We start from the raw sequence: 25,326 nt of genomic DNA on the forward strand, positions 1-25,326 counted from the left end.
CTTAGAGAAGAAAAAAAAAAATAAATCTGTATGCTGGTATCTCCAACATCTCAGCATGCTGCTACATGTCACTCATTCCAGTGAAAGCCTGGTCTTCGTTTAACCCGATGTCAGTGCAGCAGAAGCTGCTCAAGCAGGCAGTAACCCCCTGCCCCGGCTCCGTGCTCAGCCGCCCCGGGCAGCGCTGGGCAGCAGGCACAGCAAGCCGCAGGGGGATCAGCCAGACCCTGACCTGAGCCTGCTCGAAACAACTGAGTCAAGTTCTGCCGTAGAGACAGCGGGGGAGAATCTCCCCACAGACTTTTGACCCTTGTATTATCTTCCCAGAAATACACAACACTATTTTCTCTCCTCTTATGACAAATTTATGAAGAGAGGCTAACCTTGCAGTCTCACTGACAGTGGTGAGAGCTTCTCTCTAGTAAGCAAGCAGAATTTGACCCAAAGGAGTGTATTTTCTGAAGTAGTATGTTTACTAAGACAGTTTTCAATTCTGTCCTGGGGAACTCAGATGACAACATTTAAAGTGGGTATTTTTAATAAACATTTTCTGTCTGAAGCCTTGGCTCTTGGCAGCCGACACAACACAAAGCACAATGCCTTTGCCTTGCCAGCCCCGCAGCGCAGCGCCGGAGGCACATGTGAAAGTCATCCCGACGCGAGAAGTTTTACTTCCCTCCTTGGCAGGGAGCGCTGGGTCCCACGACCCAGGCAGAACGCCTTGCCAGGTCTGGGCACACACAACTACAAGATCCCTCGGTAAAAAGGGAAAAGCACAACGCCTCCTTCCATGCCAGCATCGCAGCAAGCATTGACTGGGCTCTGTTGCAGGACGGCAGCAGTGCCCCACAAAAGCAGTGCTTAGCAAATCCATCAGAAGAGACAAGACCCAGGCAGAGAGCTAGAGACATGCAGGAAAACAGCATAGAAACCCCTCAGATCATTCCTTTCGCAGAATGCTCGCTGCATGTCCCCTGCCACATTTAAAGGTCCAACTCTGCAAATCAGTGACAGACGCACAAAAGTTTTGTAACGAGAAGCCAAAAGGCCTGACCCCAAACCCGCCAAAATTGACAGGCATGTTTTCATTAATTCAGGGGATTCATTCTACTTATATTCAGCCATCTAAGAGTGAGGTGTTCGTTTTGGCACCTAAATTCCTAGCCAGTGGGGAAAGAAAGGGATTTCTGCAGTACAATTCATTCTATGTATGTATTTTTTTAATTGACTCAAAGAGCAGGAAACTGCTCTTAGTTTTGCTGTCAATTAAAAGAATTTAAGCTTTTCAGCCAGTACTTCCAGCTGTATTTTTCTCTTCCACACGCAGCAGTTTTCTCTTTTAAAGTTAAAACAGGGAGTGGCGGGGAGAAGGTGGTGTACTACTATGAATTCCCATAGGATAAAATTACAGACCCATGGTACAATTCCAGCTATATCATTCTCCCTGGCTCTTTTTTTTTTTTTTATTTTTTTTTTACCCTCAGTAATCCTACCAGCACATCCTTCTTCTGGCAGTAAAACTACCTCACTTATCCTGTAATGTGCCTTCAACTGCCCTCAGGCAGATGCAAACTGTAAACAAACGGTCAAAGCTGTAACTGGGATATCCAGTTAAAGCACTTTAAATAAAAACTTGGACCATCTAGAGAAAACAGACCAGAGTAAGGAAATAAAACCCCTGTGGAAAGGTGCCTTTCTAACAGAACTGGTCCTTCTGCACTCAGAGCCTCGACCGCCTTTCCATGTGCTGTCTGCACAGCTTACGAGAGCTTCTGTGTTACACCACCTTGTGTGTTAGCAGTGGATGTCAAAATCCAAACACTGCTGCAGTCCTGCAGTATCAAGCTCCCAAGCTGATGGAAGTCTAGTAAAAATCTTTGGGCAAAGAACTGTGTTAGAAGACAGATTTTAAAGCTCCACTACACTGGCTGGTATCTTCAGCAAAGTTACTGGTGTTACATACATTCCCATTTGTTTAGCCAAGTTGTGCTGCCATTTAAAACCAAAAAAAAAGCCAAAATGTTTAAAATATTTAGAAGGCTCAGACTATTAGAAGGTATCTTATCATGTTTCTCGACCTCAAAAAGCTGGATTTCTTGCCAGTTTTCCCTTAGATTACACAGTATGGGTACTTTGAAGAACATGCTGCTAAAAAGGAGGCTTGCAACAGAACTGCAGCACTCCTCCTGAAACAGTAATCAATGCCCCAAACAAGGCAATTTCCTAGCAGAATACAATTCACACCGTGTAGAATAGTATGGCTTTCTATTCTGTAAGAAGGCAGAACCAAGAGAAGCCCTTTTCCTTATCCAGACCAGACAGTAAAGACTAACTAAAATACTCAAGTGACCATAAATGAATTCTACTTCATTTGCTAAGGCAGAGCACTATTTCTGCTCTTGTTGCTAGCTCTCCTCTGGGGCATGGGACAGCTTTCTAAACTCTGGGGCTTCCCCAGTTGCTCAGAAATACAGCTTGCTAAATGTGAGAAAGTAAGATGGTCCAACTTTTCAGCTTCTATTATAACCCTGCTACGAGAGCCAGAAAGAGCTATTTGGTGGTGCTTTTAAGAGCTTAACCCTGAAGACCTTACTCAAGACAAAACTCCTGTTTGAGATGTATGAGCTTTCCAAGTAAGATTAATGTAAGAGATATGGAAATGGGTTGAGCACCTGCAACTCACGTTAGGATATTCAGTTCCTTTCTAGTTTCGCCCTTAACTAATTTTTTTTATTCACGGATCAGAACACATTGCTGCAAATGGCTGATAGTCTGTCACTTTTCTTCCTTCTGAGCGACCACTGCCTGCTCAGGGCAGCTGTAACTCCTGATCTGTTTGCAACCCAAATTCTGCTGCCCTGGGAGGAAAACATGCGATGACTGACTCGTAACTTCAAATGTCCTTTTGCTCCCTGAGCTGTGCCAAGCACAGCTCCTGCACACATCAGGCACTGACGAGAGAAAGGACCAACACAAGTAAGGGAAACCTGCAGGGCTACCTTCCCTTGCTGTGCAAATCTTAAAAACTCCTAGGGCTTGAGCACAGTGTTCTTCCCCCTCTCCCTTGATTAAACAAAGAAGAGTATGAGACTTCAGGATCATCTTGCCCCCAAAAAGCCATGGAGGAAAACCAGAGAAAGTCTGCTGCTGCAGGAGAGCATGCTGCCTCACCTATACACTGTGCCTTACAACCAGCTGCAAATGAAAATTCCACATTTGACTTTTTAAATGGAGAAAATTAAGCTTAATGACAGCTCGCACTCTTGAAAAGGTTAACCAAGTAACTTTTAAAATCCTTTAAACTTACTCTTTAAAGAAAATGGTTACATAAACCGCTGAAAGTCAGGAAATTCGAGCTGAAACGTGTCAGTCTGTGGTTAAAAAATGGAAAGTGACAGGAGCTAGGGGCTGAAGAACATTCTCTTTAGCTTGCAGGGCTTCTACCTTGTGTTGTTTCCTTTGTTACTGGGAGAAGAAGATATCAAAGCAGTGCTATTTTCTTAAAAGGTTCCATTTCACGGTGTCTTTTGATAGCCTGCAGGGTTAGGTGGTCTATGATTTAGCCTACTTTTCCATCTGTTAAAATGTCTGTGTTAGGATAGTTTGTATTATGTACTGTTACTGCTAAAGAACATAATGTGAAATAAAACATAACTTTTACATAGGAAGGGTGAGAAGCAGAAGGTTTTATGTAACCACTTACAAGGCACTATTCAAGCAAATGCTCAGTGCAGACCACCAGCTTACCTCAATAAGGGAGTATGTTATTTCAAAATCTTAAACCTTGGAAAAGTTGCTAGTGAGGCCAAAACCTCCTTGCCATGCAACTGAGTATTGCTTGAGCGACAAAAACATAGGGTGCAAAAATATAGGTTGTAACTAACTCCACCAATATAAAGCGTAAGTATTTGGGATCCATGCAATGGCGTGTAGGAGTAATTCCACCCCAAGGCATAATGTGGGTTTGGTGAGACATCTCCTATTCCTGCCAGTGAAGGAATGCTCAGTGCCCTACCATGAGATGTGTCATGCAGGACAAAGAAGCTGGCTGAACCTTCACACCTTTTTGGAAAAATCCTACACACAGCTGCCTTTACATCCCATGTTTTACAGGGTATCAAATGAGGATGAAGCCCAAACTCTTCTTGGGTCTAAGGAAACTTTTTCTCCCCACATTGCTCTGGTGCAACACTGATACCACCATACTCCCAGTACAGTTATACACAGCTCATCTCACATGCCAAATGATGCAACATGCTGTTCCTCCTCATTCACTATGACAATTGTATCGTGCTATCTGATATGGCTATCAACTATTATTTACTAAGTTGCATATGATCAGACATATACCCAAAATGCAGCAAAAAATATCCTTAAAGATTGTTTTGAACATTCATTACTCTTGCCTTCTTTGAAATTACAGCAAAACAGTAAGTAACCAGGCATTTTGGTGAGTTTATTGCTAGCCAAATATAATTTTCTTTATGCAAATGCAGTGCAAACTATTAAAGCAATGAAAAATACTGTGGGCTGGTAAACATACTACTTCCCTCTTACATAAGTTCAAATTTAAGAGAAAAATGGAATTTTAAGAACCAAGCATATTAAAAGTAACTTTCGTGCTCTCTTTCTCTCTTCCCTCTCCATGCATGCATCCCAAGGTGCAGAGTGCGCTATAATGCTTACTTGGACTGAAGTCAATGAGAATTTGCCTAAGTAAGAACAGTTGGACCAGGCCCAAAATATTAACAACAGCAATGTAAACATATGCAGACACAATTAAATTTCACCCTGATGGGTTCCCTGGTGTTTAACACCTACCTGCATGGAATGAATAGATTTAGTCCAGTGTTCATATGTGCATCCATGTGTGTGTACATATATGAGGGCAATATACCAAAACTAGGAGGTGTAGAAAGCATAGAACAAGAACATGCTAAAAACTGGTCATGTACAAAATGCTACCACTCAAAGTCAAGCACAAACACTAATGTTTCCAATTGCTTTGCACCTTTAGGCATGCTGTGTCCTCATCACACACATCCATTTCCACTGGGATGGAGAGGGAGAAGCAGTAAGGACAGAGCAGCAGCAGCTTCTGGTGTGAAACAGAGCTACACTGCGCGTCCCTTCTGAGCTGTACGGGGCCACAGTCCCCTCTGACATGAAGCCAAGCAGCCTTGCCAGGGATGAAGATTCTCCTTTTTAGCCATGACACTAAGTCCAAATCAGAGTGTGCAGGGATAGGTAGACAATACCGCATTGTTATAAAACGCCTGTATTTCATTCTGAAAAAACTGTCTGTGCCACCATAACAGAATGGCTCATTCTTCATGTAGGATTACATTTCAGCTGAAACACTCAATGTTTCTTTCATTGGTCAAGAGAATAATTTTACATTCATAGTGGTACACCAAGAAGCTGCATGCTAAGTATTCACTTTGGGGCTTTTTACAACTGCTTTTTCTTTCAGTTCAACATGTTTTAAACACTGAGATGAGCTAGGGAGTCCTTTTTAACTCAGTTCCTACTTAAGGAAAAGTCTTCTTTATCCAAACAATGAGAATACCTGACTTCTAACATGCTTTTCCTGAGCAATGACTGAAGAATGGGATCCAGAACGGCCCACAGACTGACTCGTGTAAACTTCCTGAACAAAAATCAGCATGAGTGAGGAGAGAAGGTTAAACAAGCCCTTTCATTGACAGCAGCTTGTAAAGAAATTATTTTTAGATAGCAGGAAACATAACACTGTTATGCCAAAGATCAAAAGATCCTATTTTACAGGCACCTCAGACGCTTCACTTTTATTACAGGCAGAATGAAGGCAACTACCACTGACGGGACAACCCACAATATACTCTGTTTAGCTACCCAGAAACGTTGCCCTAAACCTACGGAGAAGCCCAGAGTTGGCACGCTGGCAAGGCAGCGAGGCTGAGCACCTGGGGACCAGCAGCCTCCTCCCACATGCCAGCTGGGGAGCTCCAGTGACCCCTGCAAAGCTGGAGCCCAGGGCTCCTTTGCCATGAGACAGTCTGAATTCAGCTTCTAAATAACTGCCCTAACCCAGAGGCAGTGGACCTTCAAACCCCCTCCTCTTAGCCATCTATCACAGTGCAGCTAAGAAACACAGTTGGTGAGAAAAGATCAAATAAGCAACAGGGAGTGCGAGTGCGGCCCCTGCGGACACCCCCGTGCAGAGTGGGGGCACAGTCCCTGTTCTTCAAAGCTGCTTTTCATCAGCTGATTCTGCAGTGCAAAATACAGACATACTCCATGGCAAACTATGCCAAACAGGGACATGTGTGAAATTTTAGTATCTCACTTTATAATGCCTGGTTAGAGATGCTTAATCAAAACCAGGCTTTGTTCATTCCTTCCTACTGTAAACAACCCCTAATGTAAATTCTGGAAAGAGGGAGGAAAAAAAAGATTAGCCATGTGGACTATCTGTCTGCAAGTCAGGAACTATGGAGTTATAATTTCCTTTCTGACAGTGACTCACCCTGGGGAATGAAACACTTTCCCTCCATTCTCCCATGTGAAGAGCTATAAAATCACTTATTCATCTACATCAAAAATATGAGTTGTGGTGGAAAGATAATTAATCACTATGTACACTGCATTTCGTTCTCTGAATCACTTGCTGTGGACCTCATCTAAAGTCCACAAGAGTTGACAAAGAGGTTGCTAAAGACTTTGGTGGGCTTTGGATCAGGCCCTGCATAACAGCTGCATTTTAAAGTATAGCAAATGTATATGCTTGTTAACACTTGGAAAAGGCATAAATACATAAAAAACAGCTTCCCATCTGGCTTACATTACAACAATTGCACATTTAATTCCTTTCAGAGATCACAAGACATTCAACTGGCCATAAGGGTTATGAGGCCTCTTCAGCTCACCAGTTACAACCACATTCCCGTTGCGGCCTCAGCCCGCACCCAGGGAAAGGCCATCCTGGTGCTCAGCTGGATGGGCAATGCTGGGCAGACAGGCAGTGCCAGTCTCTCCTCTCCCCCACATCCAGTGACAAGTTCTGGCCACCAGCATACCACTCAACTCTCCTGCTCTTCAAAACAGCAAAGCCACCTACAAAAGGCTTACAGGAAAAAGCGTCTGGCCCGCGTTAATCCTCAGTCCTACCAATGTCACACCGGAGGCAGCTGAGGTACAATGCCCCACGCACAGGGCTTTGCCCTGTTCAGCTTCCTGGCACAGCTGCAGCCACTGTATCCTTGCACTCCACAGGTAAAGTGAGATTGTCAGCCACATTCCTCTGAACATTTTATTCTTCCATTCCCCAAACTTAAAACCAGTCTATGAGAAAGCTATATATATATACACATAAGTTTATGTATGTATCTTTATATACAAAAAGTATTTTTACCAAAGAATAGTTACCTGCAGAGGACTAGCTAGTGGCCTGTTCCTAGGTACTGTGACTGTTTTCTGAAAACTGCTATCCCCTTCAGACACAGGCATCTTTAAAATGGAGCTGGTAAGAAGATTCTGAACAGGAAAAACCAAAACAACAAACAGTTTTCAGTAACCCAGAAGAACAACCTGAATTTGAATGCATTAAATGCAAGCTCAGCTTGACTGCAGAACATGCAACACTGGGCACAGTCACAGACAAGTGCTCAGCCTTGGAGCAGACCTCAGCCTGGGGTCCCTGGGACTTGGCTTTGCAGCAGCATTGGTCACGTGCAAAGATTTTTCATCCAGTGGAACTCCCAAGTGCAAGAACAACAGTAACGTTGAATAGCCCCAGCAAAGCAAAGGAAACTGTACTCATGCAAGCTCTCCTTTGCACAAAACAAAACAAAGCAAAACAAAACTTTTTGTTTTACCAGCTTTAACTCTGTGACCTAGTCATTTCTATATGCAGGTGCAGATGTCTTCCAAGTGCAGGCTCTTTACAAAGACTGTGGGCTGCACAATGACTGCAACTTCTGCTACCTTCTACAGGCATTACAGTGATCTACTTAAAGGCAGGGTTTTCCTTCTTATGCTTAATACAGGAAAACGACACAGAAATAATGAATAGTGCCTACTTATAAGGAAGGTCAGACAAAATATTTTCTGTCTTGCATTTAAGAACAGAACAGGGATATAAAACAGAAAAATCATTTGGTGGTGTGAAAACTTGCACTTACTGGTACATCTTCCATAGTAGACGTATGTGTAAAGAGCTGAGTGTTCAGGTTTTCTCCTTCCCAGTGATTTGAGCAAAAAAAATTTCCAGCTTTATCTGTTGGAGACTCCACCTGAAAACAGGAGAGGCACCATGATAAAAAAATGACCAGGAGGCTGTCAGTTGCTTAATACATTGAATAAATATTCTTCACAGCCACACATAATGCATGTTTACAGTACTGTCTTTTACCGCACCCTTGCTCTTTACAGAAGAAAAAAGTTCAAGGTTCTCAAAGAAATCCCCACCTAATAAAACTTTGAATACTTGCACTCAGTGCTCTGTAAGTATTCAGGAGTTTAATCCCCTAGAAAGGACTGAGAATATACGTATTTTTAGAACTTTAGTGACAAAGTAATATAATGCAATGTCCTCAAATGTTCAGGTTTCTAAGTCACTCCATGGAGCTTGGTCCCTGTGGGGTTCTTCTATAGTCTTCACCAATATTAGAAAGATTCAATCCAAATTCCTGTCTATTTTTTTTCTTTCTTTTTATGTTTCAAACGAAAACTGCATTAGAACAGCCTAAGCAAACCCCTGCTGAAAACAGCAGAAAGGCTTCTATGGAAATCAATGGGAGATGAATTAGGCATGCCTAGTACACTATATAGAACCGACACTAAGATCTTGGGGCTCACATGAAAGAAAAACAGACACAGCTATTTAACAGAAAAGGTATTGGTATAAGTTTCTCAGCAAAGAGTGCTGAATTAAATTGCCTCAGGTAAGCTTGAGATTTACCTCTTGTTTGATTTTCTTCAGTAAAGGGGGTCCACTTTCATGTATCCCAGCCACTATTGCAGATTCCTCCGACTCCTGCTTGATAACGTCCTGCAGATCTTCTACAAGATGAGTCGGAGTTTGAGGCTGAAAGGAAGAAACGTTACATCCAAGTCCCAGAACATCCCTCTGCACTAATATCAAAGCAACTTTTATCATTGTTTCCTTCTTACCAGCATCTTCAAAGGACCATATTTGATTTCCTGAGCTGCAAGTGCGTTTTTGAATGGAGTGGGTGTTCTTGGAGAGCTCTCTAATATCGACCTCTTGATTGCTGGAGTTCTGAAACTTGAAAAAGAGGGAGAAAAACTTTAAAAGAACATGCTTGGAAATATTACCTCTTTACAGAAATACATGCATACAGGCAGTGGCTGCTGTAAGACTTGGACAAATATCTTCCTGCAATCCTATAATCCATTTTGCTTTTCTGGCAGAACACCTCTTTAATGGTGATAAGGTAGAATGGCTTTATTTAAAAAACTCATCGAGTCCATATGCATGATTGTTCTGTATCAATAACCTACACCAGAGCTATAAAGTGGAAGCTTTACTCCAAATTAAGAAAAATCTGTATTTGTTAGCAAGCAACTCTGCATACAGCGACCCAGCACTTTGCCTGCAAACCTGAAGAAATGAACCCTCGTGAATCCAACGAGACAACACGATAACTGACTTACATGTGATTTTCCTTCTGAGCTTTGAAAGTCTGGTCCCTGTGGAATGGTGCGGTAACAGCCATCTTATGGCCACACACCGGTGTGGAAGTTAATGCAGGGTTGTCCAGGTTCAGGTTTTCATGACTGGATGAGGTGTTCAAGAACTGCAGGCAGGGAAAGGAAGAATCCAGATTAAAATCTTGACCTCTTAATTTGACCTTATTGAACAAAAGCGTATGAAATTACTTCCTTTTGATTGACATAAGTGATTCTCCTGACCCTACGATGTGGGTAGGTGTATGGGGGGTACCTGACTACATGGCAAAACAACATGCAACGGTTTGGCTGCAGCACTCAGGAAGCCAAAACGAGCATTAATGGAGAAAGAAGCTACAAAGAAAATGACACCCCCATTACAATGAGAAACACTCTCCACCACTGTAAGAGCCAAAGCTTAAAAGCCTGGTTTGGATTTTCTGCAAATAAATTTTCATTAATATTAAGAGCAGCGTGTCCAAACAAGAACTGGGTGAAATGAGTAAGGGATGTTTCAGGTATAGCCCCACAGGAAACGGTGTTAAACTCCACAAAGATTTATATGGGGAATCTAGGCGCTTTTAAGGCAGTAAATAAAGTGTTTATGACAGGAAAATAAATTTCCTATCATCTCTCTCAAAACAAAGTGCTGTGTTTTCACAGCATAAAATGAAAACCACCACCCCTGATGGGCGCATGGAGTGCTTTGGAATGGGAACAGCTGACTGAAAAGGAGGTGGCAGTATTAGTTTGGAGAAAACTGCTTTTGCATGAGATTTACCTAGTAACCTAAAATGTTGTTTCCATTTCTTTTTTCTACATATCTGTGAGCCTAGTGGTATCCTTTATTCTGACAATGATTCACCCTATTACCTTCTAGACTCAAATTGCATCACATTAAGATATTAAAATAGGGCATGTAAGAAAATATGGACTGCACTGGATGAATGATACATGATTAAAATACCTAATAAGTAATGGGAGATACAGTGGGAGATCATTGTAAGTGATCTTTTACTATCATTCATGAAATAGCATTTCTCTGACTTCAAGAACTAAAGCCAAACCAAGGCAAAACCAACACAAACAAACAAAAAAAACCAAAACACTTTTAAATAGTGCTACAGCTGTGAAACAAAGCAACCATCAACAGGAATTTGGAAGTGCATGCCAGGCCATTTTAACAGGCCATTTTTCTCCTCATTCCTATTCCACTCTACACCACATGGCCCAGGTTGAGGATGGCGAGCCATGATTTGAATTTTCTGGTTGTTGTCAGTTTGTCTCACAACCTGAATGCTATTTAAATGCAGTTTGAGGTTTTCTAGGTCAATGAATCATACTGTAAGTGGACAGAGATGGAAAGTATTACAAATGCTCAGAAATGTTAAACTCTAGTAGTTGAAGGAGTTAACAGCAAGAGCAAAGCAAGCAATCTTATTCCCCTACAAAAAATGATCTAAATAAAAAAAAAAAAAAACCCAAACCAAACACCCCAAGCCCCACAGATGAATTTAAAAGAGAATCAACAGTTAGCTTGCTGATGATCTAAATTCAGTGGTGAAGACTTAAGAGCAGTGAGGAGATTCAAACACGGAGTGAAATCAACAAGCGCAACGGTAATTAGTCATTTGTTCCAAAGGATTAGTTTCTAAATTGTTAAGGCTGGGGTGACTTTTGAGAATTAGTAACATCTGTGCAGAAGTCTTGATCTACCTGCGAGGGAGAGAAGGGTAGGCTTTTGACAGGGGAGCGCTTAGGAGGAGTTGAGCTGCTGACGTCAGCTAGGACCAAGGTGCTACCGTGGCCACTGGCTGAGGGGCTGCAGTGCCCTCTCTTTTTGCGAAGAAGGACCCATGGAGCTGCACTGCCCTGTGAGGCAGACGATAAGGGCTTTGGTGAGCCAGGAGAGCCCTGACTCAACATGATTTTGCTCAAGTTTGTGATGGGGTGTCCTTGAGGTCTACAAGCACTGGCCCCTCTTTGCTGAAGCTGCGCGACTTTGCCTGAGGGAGCTTTGCTAGCCGAAGTGTCTGTGTCTTCAAAGAATTCAAAACTGCTGAGATCACCCCATGATGAAGGATCCTGAAACAACGTGGGAGGCACGGAGCTATAAGACAGTGTATAGTGCCACCTCATGAAAATACAGCGCTAGGATATGCCCGTAACCAACAACAACAAAGTCTTTCCCAGTTCAGTTCAGCTTGACCCTGTTTGAGTAGTAACACCGTGAACACTTACTTGTGTTTGAAATATATACCTCGATCACATCAAACTGTCTAATGACCTAGTAGTGTGGCTGGCAACTGAGTCCCTAAGGAAACAATGACTCGAATGATGGCCCTAATATCTACTTGCCCAGGGTTTTCTGCTGAGTACAAAGACAGTGCCTTTTGCTACCAAAGAATGTGTGCCCTGTCTCTAAACCAAGACCGGTCTCCTGCAAACCTGCACGCCTCTGGACATGCTGAATGGGATGTGACGCTGCATGAAGCAGACTGCTGCTGAAGGAGGGTGCCACCAACAAATGTATTTCAATGTGCCGCTTCTGTTACATGTAGTACCCCAGAGACCACAATGACAAAAGGCCCACGTCAATGCCAGTTAGCTACCTGGCCTTTAAAATGCATGTTTCCGGTCCTTCATATATTCCAGGGCAAGCTCCTTAAACTTTGAAAGGCAGCTATTGAAGCTACAACAAAAACTTTTAGAAAATGATGCAGATACATGAGCAGCCACACATAAACCTACAGCATGTGTCACTTCAAACATAAATAAGTATAATTTTCTTGTTTAAAATCTTTCATGATGTCTCTGAGTTTATTTTATGGAGACTTAATATGGAGAGATCATTTCAAACTACTGTTGTGCAGTTTCCTAAAATACTAAGACGCAGCATGAAAGGGAGATACCCACAAAAAGCATACATCCATACTTGAGGGCTTCATTTACGAGCAGCTGCGTTTTGTTATATCAGAAGCTAAGCTTCAGATCTTGTAGCAATTGGAAGTTACTCAGAAAAAAAACAGAAACACATTTAGGACGGTCCCAGTTCCTCTCCCCTTACTTTTTGACCACACACGAATCCACCTGTGGCAGCAAGTCTACTTACGGAGTCTATTAACTGGAGTGTTTCTGCAAATTCTAAGAGATTCTTAACATTATCCAGGATGTTGCTCTGGTGAACAATCATGCACCGCGCAGGGGAGGCACTTTCCTCAGGTAAGCAACCGTGATCCACTGGTGGAGATGGAGTACAGTGGTGATGTTCCCCCAAACAGGAAACAGGTGCATTGTCACCACTGGTCCTGGTGCTGTCAGCAATCGTGGTGCTGTGCCAGCCGGGGTAGTTTGATGTGTGATTCTGTGTCTAAAGGAAGAAGGAAAAAAAAAAAAAAAAAGAAAAGGGGGGGGGGAGGAAAGGCAGAAGGAACTTAGCAATGAAATTGCACAAGGTGTCAGATGCCACTGGAGGAAAGATAAAAGTAGTTGCATCATCATCTAAAAGCTTATGCCTATGAAACAATTGTCAAGATGTTTCCTTTCATCAGTGCAAGATGTTGTTTTAAGTAATATCGGCATTGTATTTGTTATCCCAAAGTTACCTCATAATTTACTTCCAGGACTATGAGCATATATGATTACTAACACATTATCAATTCATTCTGTGTTACTCCAAAAGCTCAAAAAGTGTCTGCAAGTCATTTTCTGTGAGAAGCAAGAAACGGCAGGACTTCCCTACTGAGCACTCAGCACTGTAGAAGGCTAAAGGGTTTAAGAGTTAGAGTTGCTTTTGTTTGCTTATCTCCTTTTCTTCTCCTATCCCTGTCTAATGCTACAGCTTACACCAATGCAATGAAGAGGCTGTCAAATCAACGTGGTTAGGAAAGCAGAAGAACAAATTAACAGAAGTTTCTTTCCAGTGTGATCATGCAACAGAAGAAATTGCAAAACATTAACTAAAGTTAAAAAGTGGCCAAACTAACGTATCATGCACACAGTTGTTTTACTATTAATTTAAATATTACCCAAAAAAAGAATCTGCTGGCTATCACCTGTCTTCAAAAACGATTCCAGGATTCTTGGCTTTGGTGATGGTGTTAAGTAATTATGTAAGGGTTTTCACACATTAACATCCAATGGCATATACAACGAAGTGTGAGAATTCAGTAATAGCCAGCATTTACTCCATACATGCAGTTATGAAGAATCTAACATTATTCAGAGAAGTAAAACAAACTGTCAAACATGCACCAAGTCTGAAGCTCACAGTATATAAAACACAGCTGAAGGAAAGAATACAACAGAGAAGAAAAATCTAATGTACAGGCACTACATTTTCATCACATGAACCATTGCACACTTTCAGAAATGCAGATCCCATTGATTTAAGATGTGTGGGATTTTTCAGTTTTGTACAGTCACCAAGCTTCCAATATTCTATCACAGAGCCCAGCCCTGCTCCCACTTTGCGAAGTAAAATAGCTGCAAATTATTTGTTGGGTTTTTTTAATAAAAGAATTTAAGAAGCAAATACAGATAATATATGTGCTATGTTTCATCCTTTTAAAACGGAAATATAGAGCCTTGATTAGTCTCAAAGGTAGAGGGGGAGTAAAAAGTTAAAAAGACAAGCACTGGGGTAATGCTGCTATCCCTCCATCCAAGCACACAGTGACAATCTTACTGGTAATGCCTGCTGCCCTTTCAGTTCATTCTCAGTCGACATTAGTAGCAACTCTAATTCCTTTATTCGTTTTTCTTTCTCAGGGTCTTCATCATTATAGTGTCTCTGAAATTAAGAGTTAAGGGAAAAGAAAAGATAAAGGTCTGATAGGATGTAGCAACTAAAACGCTTATGGCTTGCCGTCCTGTGGTTATAATAGCCAAATTAGACTCAAAGATGAAACAAACGTCAATTGTGTTTTCCACTACCAAAGTCCTTGCTGAATTTCATTATAGACATTTGAAATGGAGAAAGTGAAAGCTATCACACCAGATGTCAACTACTGTGTTTTAAATCCACTTCAGAAGAAGCAACAATTAACCATGTTAGAACTCCCCCACCTTCCCCATTTTCTCTCTTCACCGCACTCATTACATTAAAATGTTTCCTTAATGTACAATGTCTGCATTTTGACTTATAAAATGTTTAACAAATTGACTCTTGAAATGAGGTTCAAGTTATCTACCTGAATAGCTGCAGCAGCTGGCTGAGGAACATTGACAATATTTACATGCAGTGCTACTGGATATGGGATCTGACCAGGGACCTAGGCCAAAAAGCAAAAGACACTAAAAGTTATTATTTCTATCGTATTGTCTGCCTGCATTGTGAATTTGTGTTAAACATACACTGGTGTTAGGTTTAATCTTAATATTTATATAAATAGATATATATTTATAATTATGGAGACTAAGTAGCAAACCCCCCAACATTTAACCAAAAATTAAACAGTCTTTTAGGAATATGACGGTGAGCATTACAGAGGAAGAAAGAAAATTCATACACAAAGTATCCACCCTTCCTGAATGAGAAAAGATGAATAATTTATAGATGCATTTGTAAGATTTTTCAAAATTGAAGTGAAAATGCAAAAGATGCAATTTATTATCATCTAAAACTCTACAATGCAGCTGTTTGAAGCAGCAGCCTGTTTCATTATTAATCATTAATAGAAAAGGAATCAGATTAAAAACAACAGTTGTTTACTTGGTTCTGACAGGCAACTCACAAACAGAATAGTACTGAAGGGAATGTAGATTTTAACACAGACCGCGGAATAAACCAGATTCAACCGATCTTCAAGAAATGTAATATTCACCACTGTAAGAAACAGTACTGGGAACACGTTCACTGCTTACAAGAAGTTAAAGCCACTGAACTCAACTCCACCACCTGAATGTCAGCAAGTAATCGGAAATGTACGTATTTGCATCGCTGAATGAAGTCACAATTAAAGTTGCCTGACATCAAACACATACAAGCCCACCAAGACTGGGAGAAAACCATTCATGCTTCCTGAAATCAGGTGTGGCAAAAAGGCACCCAGCTATTTAACGAAGCAAAGCACAAACCCCCAGCATTTCCAGGTGCTTACATTTTGTGACTCAGAGATGTGGTAGTAAGGGTAGTCACTGCTCAGTGGGGGCTGGCTGGCTACTGGCAGCTGTGCAGAAGGTGGGTTGTGAGCAAAGGCCATCAAGTGGTTGCTCTTCTGAAAGCCAGCAGCTGCTGAGGAGTGACAGGCTTTGGAGGACTCCTGCAGGTAGCCCTCCTGCTCAACCTTGCGGCGCATGGTGGAATTCCAGTGGTTCTTGATAGCATTATCAGTTCTGCAACAGAAATACATATGTTTGAGGAGTTTTAAAAATGAGCATTTCCAATTCAGACAGATTAATAGGCAGGAAACTGCTGTTGGCATTTCTGGTTTAAACTTCAAGCTGTTCTCTGACCTTCCTCCTACCCCCACCTTTATAAATGCTGCTCTCAACTTCTCAGGAAAGAAGCTCAGTATGAAAGACAGGAGAAAAGACAAATGGGCTAGGGTTGTTCACTTAATTTTTAAAGCAATCTCTAAGCCTTAGGTCCTCAAACTTTAAGAAATTAACTTCAGCTTCACCTCATTCCCATGAGGTGAGGTGACAGCAAAGGGTAACACCCCTTTGAGGCTACCCTAAAGGGCTGACAACGTCTCTTCCTTAGTCTAATATTAAAGTGGAGTTTTATTGTATCTCATTGCCAGAAAAGACAGACTGTGGAGAACAGCTGTGAAAAGACTAACTTCCAACAAATTTCCAACTGGCCACCCAGACAACGACAGCATCATGCTATACACACAAATTCAGTAAACAAAGCTGTGAGTATTTTTCTTAGCTGCAGAAAAACTGAGATTCAAATTCTCACATACATAAGTCAGAAACAGCAAACTTATCAAGTCTGTGAGTTTTAAGAGTATGCTTAGAAACAGCTCCTCTATTTGAAAAACATCACCACCACATGGTATCATTGAAAGCGGTATCTGTGATGTGTGGAAGCTATAAAAAAAAAACCAACAAAACTTTCCAAGGGGTAATTCCTTTCTTGTTTTCTTCTGGAAGCTGAAAAGCAGCCTAGGGAATGTCCATTTAAAAGGCTATCATGATCTTAGGCATTATATTTAGGTCTTCAAGATGTTTCACCAAATAGCAGGAATAAAAATAGGAAGGGAAACCTTTCCCTTGCTTACATTATTTGCTTGACTACACTTTTACTTGCTCTGTAGTAAAAGTGACTCAACATAGACACTGAATCTCTGAAATTATATGCAAGCTGGGCATAACCTTCCAATGAGACAAGTATTTCCAGGACCAGAGTTTGAGGAAGTCAGTTTACCCTGTTCCATACATGTATTTTTAACAGATCAAAATCAACTGGATGATTCAGGAGCAATTACAAAATTTGAAGCAGCCCTCTCCTAAAACTTTTTGAATAAACAGACTGAATTTCATGTTGAAGGAATACCCTTAGCTGAATGTAAATTATGTTCCACTTGTAGAGTCTAATCCTTCCCTGTTAGATCCATTTAAATTTTGACAGTTATTGCAAGCTCAAGTAAGATTGCACAGGACATTTAGGAAACTGCTACGGTCTTGCTCTAGTTACTGAGGTTTTTTACCTATGGCAAACATTAAAAGCATGTAAAAATAGCGTACTGTTCCATGTACTGACCAAACAGCACAGTTCCCCACTGAGAAAAATGCACATTGATGTCACTGGCTTTCCAGGTTTTGATTCCAAAAATTTTTGATTTATAAAGTGCAGCCTGAGGCAACTGAAACGGACTGATCAGACCTGCAGTTTTTTCCTTTTTTTCCTATTTAAGAGCTAAAGGTATATGTCATTACCGTCCAGGCAGCAACTTTGCAATTTCTGCCCATCTGTTTCCCAGCCTCTTGTGTGCCTGGTAAATAATTCTATCTTCCTCTTCTGTCCAGGAGGTTTTCTTCACTTCTGGATTCAAATGGTTGTGCCACCTCTCCCTGCACTGTTTTCCAATCCTTCCCTTCAAATGCTTAGCAATGACAGACCAGCGCTTTGGACCATATTTCTGCACGAGTTCTATTACCTTCAAAGAAGGACATAAAAACTGCCTGTATTTAATGATGCATAATGAATCAATGAAATATTTCTGTGGTGGAGCAATATTTTCAGCAACATTTCTCACAATTGCCATGGTAAAACTAACACACAATTAAGGTTCCCCACTTCCCATTTATACTTTTACCCAAAAGGAAAAACCTTGTAATAGTTAAGGCATTTCTAGACTGCAGTTTTACATTATAGTACTGTAAAGCAACATTAATTAATTTGCGTAGAAAACATAGAAAGCACTACACAAATAATAAGCACTGATACTGACAGGATCAGTCTGTCTCTGGCCATCTTGGTGTTGAGACCACCGAAGTCTCTAGGAGTTTTGCCCCAACACATGAAATCTGCTAGTAAGGCATTAATCAGACGGAAAAGAAAACTGATTACCCTTTGATCCTCCTCTTTAGTCCACGGACCTTTAATAAGTTCTGGGTTTAGTACCTTCTGCCATCGGTGCTGGCACTGAACATCTGTCCGATTCTAGTGAAATGTAAAATATGCAAAATAGATTCTTTAGACAAGATGAATGTAGAGTGATAATGCTCTTATCTAGGTACACTTGTTCCTGCTGCATTTCACTGCCAACTACAGCTACCAAACAACATGGTGTGATACAGGAGGTCTGAGAAGAGGGTGCTCAACTATCAATTTGCTCACTGAACTAGGGAAGATTTCTGTAATTTGTGCAGTGAGGACATCACCAAAACTACAGAAACTGAATCTTCACCATCTGCACAATAGCAGTCACGCTTTCACATGCTGTATTTCTATAACAGACACAGTGTTTGCAAAGCAATTATCTTCTAAACCATACTTACAATTCACCAAAGCTATTTTTCCTCTGTGCTGAGACATTTTGTTTCAGTGTCACATTGACCATCTACTGTGCAACACCCTGCCACCCCCCATTTTTGCTGGTTTGATTCTTTCCAACCCTTTTGAAGAAGTGAAAGGAAAATTAGAGGTAAAGGTTTCCACAATATTCTAAAATTTCTGAGGTCTCCAACTGTGGAGGTTTTATATCTCCTGCAAAAATGTACCTACAAAGCAACCGCTCCCCTTCCTCTTACTTGGAAACCTCTGATAAAGAGTTGTCACTAGAACTGGAAAGAGAAACCAAGATCAACTTACAGGAAGGAAATTGGCAATGACTTTCCAGTCTTCTGTGCCATTCTGCTCCACAAGCTTCTTCAGTTTCTCATCCTAGATCATTAAAAAACCCAGACATCATTAATATCACAATCTCTTATAATGCAAATAACAACAGAATCACAGAATGGTTTGGGTTGGAAGGGACCTTAACGATCATCTAGTTCCAACCCCCTGCCATGGGCAGGGACACCTTCCACTAGACCAGGTTGCTCAAAGCCCCATCCAGCCTGGCCTTGGGCACTTCCAGGGATGGGGCACCCACAGCTCCTCTGAGCAACCTGTTCCAGTGTCTCGCCACCATCACAGTAAAGAATTTCTTCCTAATATCTAATCTAAATCTACCCTCTTTCAGTTTAAAGCCATTCCCCCTTGTCCCATCACCACATACTGTTGTAAAAAGTCCCTTTAGCTTTGCGGTAGCCCCCCTTTAGGCACTGGCAGGCTGCTATAAGGTCCCCCCAGAGCCTTCTCTTCTCCAGGCTGAGCAACCCAACTCTGTCAGCCTGTCTTCACAGGAGAGGTGAAATGAAATGTATTTTTTTTAAACTGTGTCCTTCCGGCTTTTTATGCATTTATTTTTGCTTCCTGAGTGTAAGGGAAGGTGGTCTGTAGTCTTCTCATACTTTTAATTGCCTAAATCAGAAGATTTTTCTACTCCTGTGGATTTTTGTAGGTTCTTTACTGTGCTGCAGGAGAATGACTGACTTCTGTGCTGTTCTTTGACTTGCATTATACATCTCAAAGCAATGTAACTGTTACTCTTGTACTGGATTTACAGGAGGGCATGGCTGTTTAGATGCCAAGCATCAGAATAACAATGAAATTCAGTAATACACAGACACCCAGCTGCCTGGAGACCTCTGAAAATCACAGCCTTAAGGTCTGTATGTCTTGCAAGTAATGGGAGTTCCAGTAATTTGCTTGTTGCCTATCCACGTACAATGAATGTACAATAAAACTAATGGCTCCTTTTTGCTCCTGATCACTGTGAGGGAGTTTTGATACTCCCAACAGCAAGAAATTTGGCCCAATATTTTTAATGATAAGGCCAGAAATACTGACCCTAAAGACAAAAGAAACCAGTATCTCATGTACTGGGAAAGATTGAGATAATGCAAAACTAGTGAGAACTGCCCCAAGAGATAAGAGGAGGGGAGCAACCCTCCCCCCGCCCCCCCCCCCCCCCCCCGGTTCCCTGATTAGGGCCTCCCAGTATGCTCCCAGTTCATATGACAGTAAAGTGGCCATCGGGCTCCATGGCCATCCTTTCCTTCCAGGCCACATCACAACCACATCCACTTCTGAAAGAGCAGATTATGAATATAAAAAAAAAAAAACAAACCAATAAATGCTTGCAAGAGGTGACCTGCAACTGTTTATACATCAATATACATTGTTAGAGAGGAGAAAGTCAAAACATAACTTAAGAACCATATTAATGTATTTCACAATAAACTCAAACCAGTTAAATGGCCACAGGATATCCATCTGGCAAAGGAGTTTGATACCACAATTTACCCGGAAAGTCAGCACAAGGGTATTGTGATTAAAATACATTCTGACCTTCAAAAGCAAAGAATGCTCAGTTTTGGTACCGCTGACTTTCTTTCTTCCAGCTTTTAATTTATTTCCACTCAGAATCATAATGCTGTAATTAAAGTGCAAATTTCAAATGGCACAAAAGGACTGCAGCAGTTTCTGCCACAGTTGTTTTCTGCTGTGGGACAGTGAACACACGTCAGTTCTCACATAGCAACCATTTTCAAACAAAAAGAGGCAGCAGTAACAGTCAAGCACTGCTGCAGGTGACTCTGAATCTGTTTCTCCAACAGAGATTACACAGAGGCTCACATACCTGTAACGCAGACTTGGGTGGACATAAAAAATTAATAAATAAATGGTGTTTATACATTTTTTTAAAAGATGAGAATGATCCTTGAAGTTAAATAGAACACTGAAGATAGCTAATGGGTCAAAAACGTTGTCCTCATTCATACATGTGTCACTGTCACTGAAATCAATTCATAGACAAGCAACCAGGGAGAAGATCATCATCCATGCTTTCTCAGTCTGTTTACATGCTGGAGATGAATGAACTCAGATTTACCTCTTCGCGGGTCCACCTGGTTTTTCCTAAGTGACGTTTTCCAGTCTTAGGAAGTAGACCATCATAATCATGATCATACATCTCAACATCTTCTTCATCATCATCACTACTATATATACTGCAGAAGGAAACACAGTGAGACACAGAGTGGAACATGAAGACTTGAGCTACTTAATTACAAAGCACAAAAAACCCACTACAATCCTTACAAAGGTTACACAGATAAAAGTTCTAAAACTTGCACAACAAGATTTTGTTCTGCATTCTGTTGTTCTAGTATTCCGAACTGGTTCTTCTGTTTTTGGTATCCACAGATACAAGCAAAGGGCTGGCAACCTTCGTATTACTGTGCATGTTTAGACCTGCTCCTAATGTTAGATCAGTGGTGAATTACACATTTGGCAAACTTTCAACCAATGAAAGTTTCAAATTAAAATACAATGTTTGGGACAATAAAGAGAACTAGAGTCTGTGTCCATTACACAAGCACATGTTCAAAATCTTTAACTCGTGCCATACGTTCTGAAAAACATTAGTGTTTCTGTGCGTTTAACAGAGCAGATAGTTCTCGCTCCCAAATAAAAGTCTATACAAAAAGTTAACTAACAATAAGCTCGTTTGAGAATATGGTTATGGACCCTATATGTGAAGACAAAAGTTCCTCTAATTAATTAAAGCCAGTAAGTGGTAGCATTAACATGCAATAAGCTGTAACATAAAATGTGCCTGCCATTTATGGGTCTGGACAAGGGCTGAGGACAAGTACATTTAATACCATGCAACCAACAAATGAATGATCGAACCCTTTTATGCTCTCCATGTCTCTAACTTAAGACTTTATCTGCCTCTATTCCATTCCTAAATCCCTCATTCTGTTTTTGAAATACACTGCTTCTCACCTAATTAATGACTAAGGGATTTCCCCATAGGCTATCTACAGGTAAAAAGGACTCTATTACTCTTTTCACAAACAGTGCTTGCTCTACCCAGTTAACTAAACCCAGAAGAGTGTTTTGCAACACCAGTCATCTTCCTGGTGGGCAGTATTTTATTTCCAATTTTAAAGGTATGAGCAGCAGTTCTGACACTTCAGCTAAGAGATGATAACCACAAGTGCTAGAAAGGAGATGTCAGGCTACGAGGCTAAACCCCGTGATGTATCCGATGGTGTGGTATGCTGGGGTATGTCAGAAGTATGACTAAGCCATTAAAATAAAGTTATTTTGTAAGAAAAGTATCAGGCATTGTTTATGCCGTTAGCCTGTTTTCAGGAGATTCCTTTTTAAATTAAGCTGCAGTGAAGCCCGGAGCCGGTCAGTCCCAGCACAGGGCATGGATGCAAACGCCTCCAAAACGCAAGCTGTTGAACACACGTTCTTTTCAAGCCCACTGGGCTAATCACACCGCACACCTCCAGCCCCGCTTCCCGCCCTGCGGCATGCGCCGCGAAAGCTGCGCGACACGCAGCAAGTTTTCCACAACCCGCCGTGATGCGTGTGGCCTTCGCCGAGCCCCTGCCGAGTGGCTCCTCGCTCCCCACCCCCCACCACCCCCCCAGCCCTCAGCTCGTCCCCACGGTGCCGAAGCCCTGCAGCCCGCCCAGCTCGCCCCCCGGGCAGCGCGGACCCCCGGCCCGCGGCGCAGCGCAGCGCGGCAGCGCGCAGGGGGCAAGTCACACGCTCCGGCCGCTGCCACCGCGGCTCCTGCCCCTGCCGCCGCTCAGCTTAGATTCACTTTTTTTTCTAAGTAAGCGACACAGAGAGACAGCTGTGCGACTGCCCATATGCCAAAGGAAGTTTTGTGGCTCCATTTCCAAGTATCATTTTGAAAATGAGTTTCGCAGGCAGTAAACACCAGGTACGCATCCATCGGTGACGCTTCCTGCGCCGCGGCGTGTCTCAGGCACGGCACAGAGACACCACCCCGCAACGGCACATTAGCGGCGAACGGATCGGAATGACTGATGTGCGGTGCCAGCACCGTAACCGGTTTATTTAAATAACCGGGGCCTTGCTGGCACCGCAGAGCCGAGCCCCCGCTGTATTACCTGTGTTCTCCAGCAGGAGAAAAGGCCCCTGGGCTTTCGGGACGCTCGGTGGCTGCTTTAGCCAGCCGGGCCCTCAGCGCTGCTCCAAAACTTCTTATTTCGCAGCGCCGGCCGCAGCCCGCGCCCCCCCGGCCCCCGGCGCTCCGCCCGGCCGGCCGGGGCAGAGGGCGGGAGCCCCCCCGCGCCGCTCCAGCGCTCCCGCGGCAGCAGCGCTGCGCTTTGCGCCCGGCAACCGGCTCGTGCAAGGACACGGGGGGAAAGGGGAAAAACAGGAGAGAGGGAAAAAACACGCAGGCGGTGGGGAGGAAGTGGCTCGCCGCTGCCACCGTGATTGAAGGAATTCGGGCACCGGCCCCGCGGGGCAGAGCCCGTTCCCGCTCCCGCCGGGGCGGCCCCGCGCCGCGCCGCGCCTCCCCGCCAGCCCTTGCCGCCGTGGCGGGGCTGCCAGCCGAGCCCGGGGCGGCGGAGCGCCGCGTCCCGGCGGGAGGCGCCCACGAGGCAGGCGGCGGCGGTCCCTCTTTCGGGAGAGAGGGGCCGGGTGATTCACCGCCAGCCCCAGCGACACCCCCGCTCTGACACTGAAAGTACAGCCCGGCACTCGCCCTGCGGCCCGCTGCCTCCTCCCGCACCGCAAGCCCCTCTCCGTAAGACGAGCCCCCCGAGCGCCCAGTCCCGCCGGCAGCCGGGCAGGGAGAGGCAGGGCTGCCACTTTCTCCTCTGTCACAGCCCAGCCGCAGGGGAGGGGAAGAGGGGAGGATGCCGAGCTGCAAAGAGAAAGAGAAAAAAGCCTCCACGTGTCCGACCCGCCGTCCCCGGCTAATTAGGCAACAACCCCGCTCTGGGCGCCCGCCCCGCAGCGGCGGCACGGCCACGGCCACGCGGCGCTGCCTCCCCGGCCCGCTCCGGCCCGGCCCGGCGCCCCCGGGGCGCCGCCGCCGCCGGCCCCTGGCGCGGCGCGGCGGCGATCGACCTCGCCCGAGAGCGCGGCGGGCGGGCGGGCACGGGTGACAGCTCCGGCCGAGCGCCCGTCGGACCCGCAGCCCCCCGCAGCTGCCCGCTCGCGCTGCCACGCTCCGGCATGTGCCGAGCGACGTGTGCGGGAACAGGCGAGCGCCGCTGGACGCAACTACCCCCGCGGGGCAGAGCCGCGCTCCCGAGCGCAAAAGGGCCGCCACTTCAAGAATAAATAAAATAAAAAAAACAGACGAGGGAGCGAGCCCAGCCCCCCGCCGGCCGCCCACCCCGCCGGGAATGAATGAATGAATGAGACGGGACGCGCTACCTGCCGCCGCCGAGCCAGCCCGACATTGTCCTGCCCTGCAGCTGCGGGCGCGCAGCCCCGCCGGGCTCCGCGCTGGCCCCTGCGGGCAGCGAGCCCGGCCCCCCGTGGCGTCCGGCAGGCGTGCGGCGCCGGGCCCGGGCGCCCCGTCAGCGGCAGCTCTGCGGCGCGTCCCGCTGCCCCGGCGCCTGCCGAGGAGGGGGCCGCTCCGCGCCGCGCCTCGGGGGCGGAGTAGCCCAGGTGCGCGGAGGACGGGGGGCTGCCCGCCCGCCCCGTCCGCCGGGCGAGCTCTTCTCCCGCTGCTGCCTTCCTGCTCCCCCGCCCCGCGCCCCGTCTGACAGGCGCGGAGCCGGTCGGAGCGGGGCCGGCCGCCCCCCGCCCGCGGACAGCGAGTTACCTGTGCCGGGGTCTCCGGGCCATCCTCGCACCGGCCGCTGGGGGAGGAGGACGGGGGAGCCCGCGCCCGCCGCCGCGCCCTGCTGCCGGGCTGCGCCCAGGCGCTCCGCCGCCGCGCACGGGAGTGCCGAGGAGCCGCGGGAGGAGGAGGAGGAAACAGGTTGAGATTAAAGAGTAAACTCTGTAAACAGAGATGCCATCAAACAAAGGGCCCTTGGACACTCCCCCTCCCGCCAAATCTGGCGCCCCTGCAGTGCGCAGGCGCCTGGCGCCGTGCGGCGGGCCCGTGCCGCGGCGGCGGGGCGCGGGGCGGGCGGACCGGGGCCGCGCGCCAGACGGGGCCCTCCCGCGCCGCGCCGCCCCGCCCCGCCCCGGCGGGACCCCCCCTTCCCCCTCCCGCGCCACCGCCCCTCGACGGCGCGGTCGCAGCCCCCGGTCCCCGCGGCATCAGGCTTTCATTGACGAAGCCGTCGGGGCGGGGGGCAGACGCCGCCACCCCCCCCACCCGCCACCCCCGTGCACGGCAGGTGGGGAAGGTG

The 25,326-nt window shown here is 44.9% G+C and overlaps 1 protein-coding gene across 8 annotated transcripts in view; it reads right to left on the reverse strand.

Moving 5' to 3' along the window:
- MYB (MYB proto-oncogene, transcription factor) overlaps positions 1 to 25,020 on the reverse strand; it is a 28,884-nt gene extending 3,864 nt beyond the window's left edge. The window contains exons 1-15 of one of the 8 annotated variants that reach the window (XM_040598004.1): positions 24,789 to 25,020; positions 21,066 to 21,183; positions 18,938 to 19,009; positions 18,194 to 18,286; positions 17,560 to 17,780; positions 15,774 to 16,008; positions 14,865 to 14,945; positions 14,360 to 14,464; positions 12,785 to 13,042; positions 11,389 to 11,757; positions 9,658 to 9,800; positions 9,154 to 9,268; positions 8,942 to 9,067; positions 8,163 to 8,273; positions 7,408 to 7,515 (exon numbers count right to left, since the gene is read on the reverse strand). In XM_040598004.1, coding sequence (XP_040453938.1) covers positions 7,408 to 7,515; positions 8,163 to 8,273; positions 8,942 to 9,067; positions 9,154 to 9,268; positions 9,658 to 9,800; positions 11,389 to 11,757; positions 12,785 to 13,042; positions 14,360 to 14,464; positions 14,865 to 14,945; positions 15,774 to 16,008; positions 17,560 to 17,780; positions 18,194 to 18,286; positions 18,938 to 19,009; positions 21,066 to 21,183; positions 24,789 to 24,811 — 2,178 coding nt within the window. In that variant the 5' untranslated portion in view covers positions 24,812 to 25,020. Of the gene's footprint in view, positions 1 to 7,407; positions 7,516 to 8,162; positions 8,274 to 8,941; positions 9,068 to 9,153; positions 9,269 to 9,657; positions 9,801 to 11,388; positions 11,758 to 12,784; positions 13,043 to 14,359; positions 14,465 to 14,864; positions 14,946 to 15,773; positions 16,009 to 17,559; positions 17,781 to 18,193; positions 18,287 to 18,937; positions 19,010 to 21,065; positions 21,184 to 24,394; positions 24,441 to 24,788 lie in introns of those variants that run through there. The other 7 variants (XM_040598001.1, XM_040598008.1, XM_040598003.1 and 4 more) reach the window with 7 other exon arrangements.
- Positions 25,021 to 25,326: the final 306 nt, after the last annotated feature.

This window comes from Falco naumanni, chromosome 6 (assembly GCF_017639655.2).
Source record: "Falco naumanni isolate bFalNau1 chromosome 6, bFalNau1.pat, whole genome shotgun sequence".
NCBI lineage: Eukaryota > Metazoa > Chordata > Aves > Falconiformes > Falconidae > Falco > Falco naumanni.